Below are 11051 nucleotides of genomic sequence, written 5' to 3'. Positions count from 1 at the left end.
GGCGGGCGCCAAATGTAGGTGCGCGCAGCACGTGTTACCGCCACTCACACCATGTTGAACTTGACGATGTTCTCGACGACGTCGCTCCATTGCTCAACCTACTTACCGGCGCCTATGTTTTCCTACTGCTCTCGCTAATTCGCTCGCACCCGTGATAGCTCATATCGCCGCTTCGTGAATGTCAGTCCCTCGGCGAAGCTCGTGCGTCCCGTCCGGCGCACTCCGCCAGTTTTATCGGCGCCATTTGTGCGTCTCGCCGTCCCTCTCCGACTCTCACGAGTCCTCCAAAAAGCTCGCCAACGTCCTCGGCGTAATCCATCAGCATCCTTCGCAAAATCCATCGGCGACCTTGGCAGAACTCACGAGCGCTTTTCTTAGGGTGCGCAAACGTTCTTCGTAAAGCTCATCAGCTTTTCAAAGTCTACCTGCGTCGTCCGCGGGTTCGCCAGTCAAGGTACCAACCGCACTCACTACTTCGTAGCGATCCGGGCCCGTCGAAGCGCTTCGACATTCAGTACGAGGTGCGTTGTTCCTTTTCCCTCTTCGTTCTATGAACTTCACTTCTTCCTCCATCTGGTCAGGCTACGAACCTCCTTCATCCAGCTATCCTAATGGGTTCGTCTCTTCACATGCTGAGCTTCAGACTCTGACTTGAATTATCTATAACGTTCATGTCTTTGCTCGTTATGAACTTCGCTCGTCACGCATTCACCCTCTATGAACTTCGTTCCTCGATCCTTCACCCTCTATGAGCTTCGCTCGCGGTTCTCCCTATCATGATCTTCGTCATTTCCCGCTATGCTGCGATCCCCCTCCCCACCTTGCACGATCCCCTCCCCGTCTTGCACGACCCCCCTCGCACGGTCGCCCTCCCCGCCTTGCACGGTCGCCTTCGCTGTCAACTATCACGAAAATAGGGCAGCCGCCCTAACCTCGCAAGCGGCGCTATCGGCCCCGGGGCGAATGACTGTTCGTCCATGCTCTCTGAACGATCGGTCGTTGGTTCCTGCTCGACGAAGGACCGGTCGCATGGCCGGTGGTTCCTGCTCGACGAACAATCGGTCGTTGGTTCCTGCTCGACAAACGATCGGTCGCATTTCCCAGTCAAAGGCTATCGGTGCCAGAGTAGATGTGGGACGTCGGTGCCAGAGCAGAAGGTACGTCTGTGCCAGAGTAGAAGGACGTCGGTGCCAAAGTAGATGGGACGTCGGTGCCAGAGTCGATGGGACGTCGGTCCAGACTCGAAGGTCGATGGAAGGAAGGAAGGAAGTATATCGCGCTCGAAGGACGATGTATATCGCGCTCGGAGGGCTTCGTTATGTTCCTCGCTGTCCCGCACGAAGAGCTATCAAGATTGGATGTTCCTGCTCGAAGAGCTATCAAGATTCAACGTTCCTGCTCGAAGAGCTTCGTCGTGTTCCTCCGTGTTCTCTTCGTTCTATCGGTTTCCTTTCTTTCATTCAACTACTTTCCCTTCATTCTATCACTTTCCCTTCGTCCTTCAACCAACCTTCCCACCGCTCTATCGCCTTTGCTAACCCCTACTGCTAGCGACACTAGGCACGTTGCGCCCTATCATCAGGGAACGTTTGCCCTTCCTATTCAAAGGAAGACGCGCTCTCATCGAACCGAGTAGAAGACGTCCTCACATTGAGTGGAAAACCTACCCGAAATGGGTAAGGTTCCCTCGGGTGGTCAGTAGGGTTCTCTCTGCCCTCGAGTCGCGCGCGATGATGCCTCGGATTGCAGGTAAGGTCCTTCTATCTCGATTTGCAGGCGAGCGCCTTCTACCTCGGATTGCAGATGAGTGCTTTCTACCTCGGACTGCAGGCGAACGCCTTCTACCTCCGTGACTGTATGCGCCGCACTGACCAGGCCCTCAGTCCGCGAGCAATGTCCGCCTTTGTATGAACTATCAACGCCGCTGTATACGTCTTCCACTCAGAGCGCTACCGCATCCAGCAGGAGCGACCTTCCTTATCCTTACGTTGGCCCCGACCACCTTGTACGTACGCGACGGTGTATAGGCTGCTAGGGTTTGTGGCGCGCTCGCCCCGAGGCGGAGGGCCTAAGGCCACTTTGCGAGTCTACGAGACTACGACTCTTACCGGTACGGAGCGGGGCGATAGGCTAATTCGCAGCGATAGGGTATGCAAGCAGGCGATAGGGATCCAGGTAAGTAGTGCTTTCTAAGTCGTTGAGGCATTCACGAGCAGACGGCTTAGTGGCGCGCAGGACAAGCGCATCCGGTCGTCCGAACATCGCCGTGTTATCTTGCTGAGGGAGAACATCCGAATCAGCTTACTGTGCGTACTCTATGCTCGTGCGAAGTCTCGTAGGTCGGGCTGATCTAAGGTGCGCGTCGCAGCGCGCGCAGGATTTTCTCGGCCTCTTTCCTGCGAATTGCGGCGTTATGCCTGCGAAAGGGAAGTAGACGGCGGTAAGCAGCATTGGTAGTTCAGGTTCATTGCATCTACTGATACGGCATATCCTATAGCTGGCTCAGCTCAGGCTCTCGGTACCGCTGGGCTAGCTCACTGAACTCTCGTCCATCGCCTCGGGGCCAGCAGACCAAGGGGAAGTACGTACCCGATACCACCGCTGCTGTCAGCTATCTACAGCTGCGAGCCCTTCCCTTCACCGCCAGTGGCGCCAGCAGACGCCCAAGCTCGAGGGGCCCAACGCGCTCAGCTAGTCGCCTGCTTGCGTCATCCAGATGTCCATGACGCACTCGCTGTCGATGCTGTCATTGTTGATCTCTGGCTGTAAACGCGTCGACGCGTCGCGTCGCGTCAGTCATCCGGTCACGGGACGCTTACTGTCCTTCCGTCCTCCCGGCTTCTCGCAATCCGTGGATCGCCCCGAACCAGCTCGCGTTGCCAGATACGCGCCCGCCAGCGGCAGGGGAACCGCGCGCTCGACGTCTCCTGCCGCCGTCTGCCGCGTCGGGACGAGGATGAGGCGCCCCGCATGCCCCCGCTTGTCGCTGCCTTCCCTCCCGCGCTCAATTTTTCTCTCGCACGCCCCGCATGCCTCCTCCCACCGCCTCCGTCCCGCATTGGAAGGTCCCGTCCCGCTAGCAATTTTTTCTTTCTCCGCATGTCGCTGGTCGCCCGCGTGTTCGCTGCCCGCCCGCGTGTTGCCGTCCGCCGTCGCCTCGTTCCATGCCCTGCGCCCTGCGTACCTGCCCATCGATGGTCGTCCGGCCACCTATTACGCGCGCGGCTTTCCTTGCGACGGCGATTATGTGTAATCGCCCGCCACCGACACGGTTATCGACTGCTGTGATCCCATCCATCTGCATGCAAACTCTCCGTCTGCGTGCTGGATCCCATCTGCGCGCTTGAGGGGAGGTCCATGTGCGATGGGAACTTTCATCTCTGGTCTTGCCCGGACATCGGCGTGCCGCTCTCTCGTCCCCATCGAGCCTCTCGTCCTCATCGAGGTCCCCCGTGTTTGCTCATCAGCCCTGTTGTTTCCGGTCCTAGCTCTGACGCTGACAACCTCTGCAACCCTGCGCCCTCGGCTCTTGCAGGTGGGTGGCGGCCGCGGTCGAGCGACGAGCACGGCCCTCATCAGCGTACCTACTCGTGATCTTATCAGCCCTTGTTACTTCATTGAATTCAGTGTGTCGACCCTCTGAAATCCAGTGTGTCAAGCCTCTTGTCCAACTCTCTTGTTTGGCAGCGACTACGTCTCGCACTGATGATCCCGACTCGCCCACCACCTGGCAAAACATCGGAGGCCTCTAGGGCGCATGCTTGGGCTGCCGTAAGTGCGGTATCGCCGTCCTCGTCTTGACTGCCATGAGACCAGCGTCTTGACTGCCTCAAACCGGTCTTAGGCGTTCAACAAGGTGTACGGTGGGTCTTTCGGTCTGCACGGCGAGTCCCTTCCGTCTTCCTCCTTCCCGAGAGTGGGTCTCTACAGTCTCCACGATGTACGGAATACCATCCCTTGCGGCCATTGCAGACGCCTCGCACGTTCATTATCCTGGTGTCCGACGCAGTGCCCGTTCTACGTCTAGAAGAGTCCATCGCTGGACCTGATGACCGCCTCCCGCTGGGCCATGTCGACCCTCTCTTGCTGGGCCTGTCGGCCCGTCCCCGCTGTTCGTCTCGCTCTTCTACAGTGCGTCGACGTCATCGTTAGGTACTGGCATCCTCGACGCCCGCGAGGGATTCGATAGATATACTCTCCCTCGCCTCAATTCAATCCCTCCTCAACCTCACCGCGAGCGACGAAACGGACAGAAAATGAGAGAAAGACGCGGTCTGAATTGCCCTTCCTTCGCTCCGTACTGACCTTCCTTCGTTCCTTACTGTACACAAGTCCGATGGAAAAGGCGTGGTCCCTTCCAAGGTCCGAGAAGAATGAAAGCAGGTGAGCGTCGCGCGAGGAGAGATATGAAGGAGAATATGAACGGCTTGGACGGCGAGCGCGTAGAGATGAAGGGAACATGACCGAGTGAACATGGAAGACGAGAGCGACATTTTAACTGCGGCGACAAGCCGACGCGCCACAACAATGCAAGGCCTTCATCTGTGGATTGCTTGTCTTCATAGTGACCAAGCCTATTCTCTACTACAGTGACCGAAGTCAGTAATTAGTGATCTTCATGGTTAGCATTTTAGTGATCTTCGTCGAACGGTTTCGAAGCCCTACTCACTCAAATCCAATCTCCCTTTTCCTCTTCTTCTCGCTCTCCCTTTTCCTATCCTGCTCGCTCTTGCTTTTCCTATCCTGCCCGCTCCCCAAATCACTCGCCCAGTTCACTCGAATCACTCGACCGACAAGTTTCGTTTCATACAGTTCATTCATTTATTCGTTTCTTCGTTCATAACGACCCGTACCCTACGCATACGACCCGCCCGTCATACAGTGTGCACCTTGGTCCGTAGTCCAAGAGCAAAGCCTACTCGCTGTGCAGAGCGAAGCCTGCTCGATGTGTCGAGCGAAGCCTGCTCGCTCAGTAGAGCGAAGCCAAGAAAAAGTAGCTAGTAACTAGTAAGTAACAAAGTCATAGTACAAGGGCCGCGCGCCCGACCCGAAGAGATTAGCGCGAGTACAGTATACAGCCATGTACCTTGTGAGGTGATGAGGATGTAGTGGGAGAGAAATAGGTAGTGGGAGGCGGCGAATAGGTGAGGAATAGGCAGCAGAGGAAGCGGATAGAGGAATAAAGGTAACATGCGGAAGAGGATAGAGGCGTGCAGAGGAGAATAGAGGCGTGGAAGGAGATAGGTATAGTACACAACAAACAAGGAACGAAAGCTGACACCGACGGATAAGAAGTGATAAACATAACCATAGCCCGTGCGAGGACGGTGAGCGTGCACGGTGGTGCGCGCGTTGTGGTGGTGCGCGACGATGCGCGATGCGTGAGACGGACCCATTATGCGTTCGCGGCGCGGCGTGACCCGTAGATGTCGTGGACGAGGTAGTGCGTGCGTAGGGTAGGGCGTGCGAGGTGATGAGGATACGGGCATTGCGTGTGGGTAGTGCGTGCGCGAAGACATAAGTTATTGCGTTGTGGGCGATGATGTGTTGCATGCGAGAGTGAGATGCGCGTGCGATGATGTGAAGCATACGCGTGCGAGACAGTGATGCGTGCAGGGTGTCCGTGTCGGTGTCGGCCTCAGACGGGTATGATAGTGCGGGTGGATATGCTTTGCTGGCAGCCGGGCGTCCATGCGGGAGAATAATGATATGCGATGCGGGCCGGATTATGCGAGGGCAGGATCATGCGAGAGCAAGGGACGATACGCGAGGGTGGGGGTCGAGTGATTGTCGACGATTACCACCGCCAGAGGGCAGAGACCTCGCGTTTCAATGGCATAGCCGGGTAGGTCTTGTAGCCATCATAGGACCACGGGCGGGCTGGAAAGGGAGTCAGGAAGGTAATGAGGAAGATGAGGTGAGGGAACTCACACTCGATCGTGGGCCGCTTGGGCTTATCGGAGACCTTGAGCTCGCTGAGCTTGTCCTCAGTGAGCGTCACGTCATCGTCGCCATCCGTCTCCTCGTCGCTCGACGCAACCGCCGTCATCGACAGCGGACTGCGCGCGCCCGGGAGGCTGCTGCCCGTGCGCTCATTCGACCTCCGGCGGACCTTGAGGGTCACGTTGGGGACGAGGAGCGCGTGCTCGGCGCCGCGCGCCACGAGACTCTTCTCGCGGTACTCAGGCATGGAGGACGACGGGCGCGGAGAGCCGCTGTTCAGCGTCTGGCGCGACTCGCTGCGCCTGCTGAAGGGCTCGGAAAACTTCGACAGCAGGAGCGCGTCCGGGTCCGTGCGGGCGGTCGACGGGGTCGAGTGCCTGCGCAGGCCGGGGACGGAGGAGGTGGAGGTGACCGGGGAAGTAGGGGGAGAGGACTGGATCGTGGGCACGACGCCGCCAGAGGAGCGGTGGGTGGAGGCCACCTGCGTGCTGTACGCGTAGTGCTCGCGCAGGTCCATGGGGTCAACATCGGTGGTGGAGGACAGGTTGTAGATCGACGCGCGCCACGCGTTGGTGCCGTCGTTCCAACCCGGGATGACGCCGTTCTTTTGGGAGGAGGTAGAGGAGGGTTCCTTCGGAGCAGTCGGTTGCGCGTAGCCAGGGGGATAGGGAAGGGGGTAGGCTGGGCGGCTAGGCTTGGGCTGCTCGGGGTGGGTCCACTCCTGTATGCGCTTGCCGGACATCATGATGCCGCTGTTGAACTCTGCGTCGAGGTCGCGTTTGCGACGCGCCGAGCGGGGGACGGCGGGACGCGCGTCGGGGGCCAAGCCGGGGACGAGGGGCATCGGCTTGAAGTCGTAGCCACGGAAGATGGCGGCGAGGGAGGGGTCCATGTCACGGAGCTGAAGCTCCGGGGCGGACGAGGTGGAGGACGCGGAGGATGAGGTGCCGACCGAGGAGACGTCGTCGACGGCGCAGTCGGGGACTAGCGCCAACTCGTCGTCATCCAAGCGCCACGGGTGGCGGACGGGGTTGTGGCCGATGGGGAGGGCGCCGGCGCGTGCGGGGCTCTGGAGATCGGCGAGGCGGCATTTGTCGGAGCAGTAGAGGGGAAGGGGCGCGCTGTCGTAGAAAGTGCGCGTCTTGAGAACTGTGGCGGGCTGAGCAGGCGCCTGTCGTGGCTGCTTGCGGCCCTTCTTGCCGGGTGCTGGTGCTGGTGCTGGTGGCTGAGCATTGGGCGGGGCAGGGACTGGGCGATGGTGATGAGCGTCGGGGACAAGGCGCGCTGGGCGGGGTCGCTCACCTCTGATGGTCTCTGTGATGCGTTTCGCGGCGAGTTGGCGCCCACAAGAGGCGCACCAGTCGATTTCGCCTTCCATGCTCAAAAGCGGGGAATTCGGGCAGTTCAGAGGAGTCGCCGCTTGCCCGCGCTCGGGATATATATACACTCGGCTTAATCCCGGGCCATCCACCGCGTGCAGCCTATTTCCGGCACCGCCCTGCGGGGATATCCCGATCGATCTCGCGCCCGCCGTTCGCGCATGCTGGCAATCAGATCTGCGATCTCCCCGCCTGTCCGCCACCCCCGCTATCGTTCTCCCGGCTCGTCTGCCCCTGCCCTATGCCCGCGCACAAAGGTCGGCTGCAGACCAGTCCCCTTTCCCTCCTAGGAGCACACGCCACCCTTGGTCCAGAAATTCGCGTTTATCCGACCGCACGGTCTTGCTGAGCGCTGCCGCCCCGGCCCGCCGTCCCGCGGGAGCCCGTGAGTGGATCCTGAGCCGGCTCACAAGTGCACCCTGCACCGGCTCGCTCGCCTTCATGTGGCTGCTGATTATCTCCCCGCGCGCTCTGACACATTATCAGCATGCATCAGTCCTGCCCTGCTCGTGCAGCAAACGGTGTCCCCCACGCTGCTGGCACAACGCGCACCCGCGACTAATCGCTGCCATCGCTAGCCCTGCTTGCTCCTTCCCCCGCACCACCTTGCTCGCCCTCCTCCCCGAGCATCACGCGCGATGCGTCCTCCCGTCCGACAGCAATCACAGCCCGGCGAATCCGCGAAGCCGTACTCCTCTCCCGCGTCTCTTTCTCCGCTCCGATAACTTTTCGTGCGTGCGGGGCGCCAGGATCAAGAAAGACGAGCGTCGCCGAACGAGCCTCCGACCTCGCCGCGCTCACAGCAGCACCTCACTTCTGCGCGCTTGGTTTCATTCGCGAGCATCACACGACCCATCTGCTTTGCCTCGCCTCGCCTGCCTCGCTTCATTTCCTGGACTTCTGCTGTAGCCCACGAAGGGCATCTGACGCCTGATTCGACAGCACTTGTTGCGCGTCCAGCCCTCGCTCCAACGCTCTTTCATCCTCGACTGGACCACACACCACCTCCCCACGATTTCCCTGCCTCCCCTTTGTCCAGACGCCTCAAACCGCATCCAATCGCTCGACGCTCGATCAAGTGTCTGCCACCCCCGACTCGAACGATGACGATGTTCGGTGACACCCCAGGCCCTTTGCTGCCATCTTGGCTATGACGAAACACATGCGACCGCGCGCAGACCGCCCTCGATGGTGACGGCATCGCTGGTCTCACTGAATACTCGCCGCCCCCACTGAATAATCGTTCTCCCCTTTGAATACTCGTTGCCCGAATCATCGCTGCCCTCGAATATTCAATATTCAATTACTCCTCCCCTATCAGTCCCCGCGCCACAGGCGGTCGTTCGCCTGTCCCCTCTTCTCATCGTCCCCGTTCGTACCTGCAACATCCTCGTTCCTGCGTCAAGAATATTCAAGACCCTGTCCGTCTACCGCGTGCTATTCCTCCTGGTCGCTTGTCAGTATTACTCCTTTACCTGCATGCTGCCCCTCTCGCCTGCCTCGCTACCGGCCATGCATATAACTCCTCTCCTGAAGGTTCAGAATTCCACGTACTTGTCCCTATCGATAATTACCATGGCGCGCGTCTCCCTTGTTGCTCCCTAGTCTCGCATGTTGCTCCTCTGATTCGCATGTTGCCCCCTGGTCTCCGTTCTGCTATTCGTCGCACCTGTCCGACCATCCCTTGACCCCGTCCAACCATCCCTTGCCCCAGTCCAACCATCATATGTCCGTAACGACCGAAAATTAGCCTTTGCTGGGAGCACATGCGCAGGATCTCGCTCGGCAGCCCGCACTTCTCAACGTCCCCGCGCTCGGCTTTTGCGGTATTCGCGACGAACCAGAAGATTTCGCGGACCGCAGCCGCTCGAGCCGTCGAACTTGCAACCCCCTCGATGCGGACGGCAACCCCTCGATGCGGACGGCAACTACTGGCTTCCCGCCTACCCCGACGACGATGACGTTTTGGCGCTGCAGGGATGGAAGGGCTTCGCGTGGACGGGAGGGCAATCGAGCGGCATCTGCGCGCTGCGCAGCAGCGTCGTCTCTGCAGATGGCAGGCGCGCGTGCCATCTCTGCAGGAGCGCGTTCCGCGGTAGAACAGAACCTGGTTTTGATCGGCGTCCTGTTCTTCCTGTTCGAGTATTGCTGCGCCGGTCATGTCAATCCCATTGCCATGGACGAGACACGATGCGAGGTTCCTCAGCTGTGGGTGGCGCGCGTGCGTTCGTGGCGGCGTTCGCCCACAGCCGGGTCAGGCGGGCGGGAAGGTCCTTTCGCCTCCCGTCAAGGGATGTCAAGGCGGAAGTTCGTTGGACGGATGGATGTAAGGCAGTCACATCATGTCAAGGTTCAGTAAGAATATTGAAGACGAGGGTGACATTCTGAAGACGGGATATGGGACGTCGAAGACGGGAGGTAAGCTTGAAAGATAGCTGTCAAACCAGGCATAGGGAGGACGCGGCGAAAGTCTGCAGGCAACGGATAATTCGACGGCTTCACAGGCGTAAAGACGCGGAGACAAGAAGACGCGGGGAGACTGTTCGACGCGACTTCGGTACGGAAGACGTGCGAAGAGGTGATGACTGCGGCGAAGGTCAGCGGCGAGCACTTCAGGGAACGGTGCTCGACGTTCCGAGGAAGAGTGGCGGGCGCTTCGGGGAAGGAAGGCGGGCACTCCCACGTGATTGTCAGAAAGCCTCCGTTCCGAGCGCCCTTCTCCGGTCGCGTGGCACACATCATTCCGTCGTCCCGCCAATGTTCCGTCGAGCCCAAGGCCCTGGAGAAACTCCGCAACCAGTAAGAACAGGACCACGGCCGGTCAGGAGCGAGCGCGGTGGGTGGCTGGGGAGGCTCAAATTCGAGGTCAGGTGGAGGAGCAGGTGCATGCTGGGCGAGAACAGGGAGCCAGACGACGAGCAGGTGGAAAGCGGAGCGCCCTGCCTCGGGCCGGGGCGCGTCATGGCTGTTGCCCCCGCCTCGAGGGCATGGCAACGCCACCGTATCCACGCTGCGCCACATAACCGTCGGACGGGCCGGCACCGACGCTGCACCTCTATGCTCCCTGTGACCTCTGCTCGTTGACGAACTGGATTTGAACGGCGCAGATCGCCCGGGCTGGTGCACGCCCGGGCCCCTTCTCTTCTAACGGCGCGCCTGCCATGTCCATCGTACACGGTCAAGTGACCCTTGGTCTCGTCCGCAGCGTCGACCTTTCTTCTGAGCATTGGTTGACACGGGTGGCGGACCGGAATTTTGACCAGTAAAAAGGTGCGGGAAAAGGTGCGGGAAAAGGTGCGGAAAAACAAGCGTAAAAGGGAGTAGTTTTAGCGCGTCAATAAAAAGCTCTTTGACTTGCGAAACCGGATGTAAGAACGAGTGTGAAGATGAGTGTGAAACCGGGCGCTTTTGGCAGGTCAAAAGGTGCGTCAAATGGGCGCCTATTTGCGCGCGTTTTTCCGTGTAAAAAGATGGCTGAAAAGAAGTTGTTTTCACGTGGCTATTCACGTGCAAAGAGGGCGCTTTTTTACAAGGAAAAATAGGCCCATTCTACAAGCCTTTTCACGGATCTTTTCGCGCCCGTTTTGACGTGTCACAAGGTACCTTTCTGAGAGAATGGGAGTCAAGGCGCATTTTTGACACGTCAAAACGGGCGCGAAAAGATCCGTGAAAAGGCTTGTAGAATGGGCCTATTTTTCCTTGTAAAAAAGCGCCCTCTTTGCACGTGAA

The 11051-nt window shown here is 59.2% G+C and overlaps 6 protein-coding genes across 6 annotated transcripts; 3 read left to right on the top strand and 3 right to left on the bottom strand.

Moving 5' to 3' along the window:
- Positions 1 to 579: 579 nt before the first annotated feature.
- On the top strand, positions 580 to 1925 carry SCHCODRAFT_02615794 (uncharacterized protein). The gene has a single exon (XM_050344729.1). It carries the CDS (start codon positions 799 to 801, stop codon positions 1549 to 1551), a length of 753 nt encoding a protein of 250 aa, XP_050201761.1. The 5' UTR covers positions 580 to 798; the 3' UTR covers positions 1552 to 1925.
- Positions 1676 to 2604, top strand: SCHCODRAFT_02198760 (uncharacterized protein). Its single transcript, XM_050342051.1, has 6 exons — positions 1676 to 1694; positions 1804 to 2005; positions 2148 to 2175; positions 2226 to 2306; positions 2369 to 2440; positions 2498 to 2604. The coding sequence occupies exons 2-5, from the start codon at positions 1908 to 1910 to the stop codon at positions 2432 to 2434; spliced, it is 273 nt and encodes a 90-aa protein (XP_050201760.1). The 5' UTR covers positions 1676 to 1694; positions 1804 to 1907; the 3' UTR covers positions 2435 to 2440; positions 2498 to 2604.
- SCHCODRAFT_02615793 (uncharacterized protein) lies at positions 2503 to 3522 on the top strand. The gene has a single exon (XM_050344728.1). It carries the CDS (start codon positions 2717 to 2719, stop codon positions 3251 to 3253), a length of 537 nt encoding a protein of 178 aa, XP_050201759.1. The 5' UTR covers positions 2503 to 2716; the 3' UTR covers positions 3254 to 3522.
- Positions 3523 to 4797: 1275 nt separating this feature from the next.
- SCHCODRAFT_02615784 (uncharacterized protein) lies at positions 4798 to 7358 on the bottom strand. Its single transcript, XM_003033881.2, has 3 exons — positions 7246 to 7358; positions 5932 to 7191; positions 4798 to 5880 (listed from the first exon to the last, which is right to left on the bottom strand). Exons 1-3 carry the CDS (start codon positions 7319 to 7321, stop codon positions 5798 to 5800), a joined length of 1419 nt encoding a protein of 472 aa, XP_003033927.1. The 5' UTR covers positions 7322 to 7358; the 3' UTR covers positions 4798 to 5797.
- A 1387-nt stretch (positions 7359 to 8745) lies between these two features.
- Positions 8746 to 9601, bottom strand: SCHCODRAFT_02198700 (uncharacterized protein). Its single transcript, XM_050342050.1, has one exon. It carries the CDS (start codon positions 9481 to 9483, stop codon positions 8893 to 8895), a length of 591 nt encoding a protein of 196 aa, XP_050201758.1. The 5' UTR covers positions 9484 to 9601; the 3' UTR covers positions 8746 to 8892.
- A 371-nt stretch (positions 9602 to 9972) lies between these two features.
- Positions 9973 to 10684, bottom strand: SCHCODRAFT_02198696 (uncharacterized protein). Its single transcript, XM_050342049.1, has one exon. The coding sequence runs from the start codon at positions 10547 to 10549 to the stop codon at positions 10061 to 10063; it is 489 nt and encodes a 162-aa protein (XP_050201757.1). The 5' UTR covers positions 10550 to 10684; the 3' UTR covers positions 9973 to 10060.
- Between the last annotated feature and the right edge of the window lie 367 nt (positions 10685 to 11051).

Source organism: Schizophyllum commune (assembly GCF_000143185.2).
Source record: "Schizophyllum commune H4-8 unplaced genomic scaffold SCHCOscaffold_3, whole genome shotgun sequence".
Taxonomy (NCBI): Eukaryota; Fungi; Basidiomycota; class Agaricomycetes; order Agaricales; family Schizophyllaceae; genus Schizophyllum; species Schizophyllum commune.
The sequence above is the reverse complement of the archived record's forward strand: the minus strand, read 5'-3'. Positions and strand labels throughout refer to the sequence as shown.

Coding starts and splice junctions, on each gene's coding strand:
- SCHCODRAFT_02198700 (XM_050342050.1), bottom strand. CDS start 9,483: ATGACCGGCGCAGCAATACTCGAACAGGAAGAACAGGACGCCGATCAA.
- SCHCODRAFT_02198760 (XM_050342051.1), top strand. CDS start 1,908: ATGAACTATCAACGCCGCTGTATACGTCTTCCACTCAGAGCGCTACCG. Junction 2,006..2,147: donor ACGTTGGCCCCGACCACCTT/GTACGTACGCGA, acceptor TCGCAGCGATAG/GGTATGCAAGCAGGCGATAG. Junction 2,307..2,368: donor AACATCCGAATCAGCTTACT/GTGCGTACTCTA, acceptor TGCGCGTCGCAG/CGCGCGCAGGATTTTCTCGG.
- SCHCODRAFT_02198696 (XM_050342049.1), bottom strand. CDS start 10,549: ATGCTCAGAAGAAAGGTCGACGCTGCGGACGAGACCAAGGGTCACTTG.
- SCHCODRAFT_02615794 (XM_050344729.1), top strand. CDS start 799: ATGCTGCGATCCCCCTCCCCACCTTGCACGATCCCCTCCCCGTCTTGC.
- SCHCODRAFT_02615784 (XM_003033881.2), bottom strand. CDS start 7,321: ATGGAAGGCGAAATCGACTGGTGCGCCTCTTGTGGGCGCCAACTCGCC. Junction 7,192..7,245: donor CATCACAGAGACCATCAGAG/GTGAGCGACCCC, acceptor ACCATCGCCCAG/TCCCTGCCCCGCCCAATGCT. Junction 5,881..5,931: donor CAAGCGGCCCACGATCGAGT/GTGAGTTCCCTC, acceptor CTCCCTTTCCAG/CCCGCCCGTGGTCCTATGAT.
- SCHCODRAFT_02615793 (XM_050344728.1), top strand. CDS start 2,717: ATGTCCATGACGCACTCGCTGTCGATGCTGTCATTGTTGATCTCTGGC.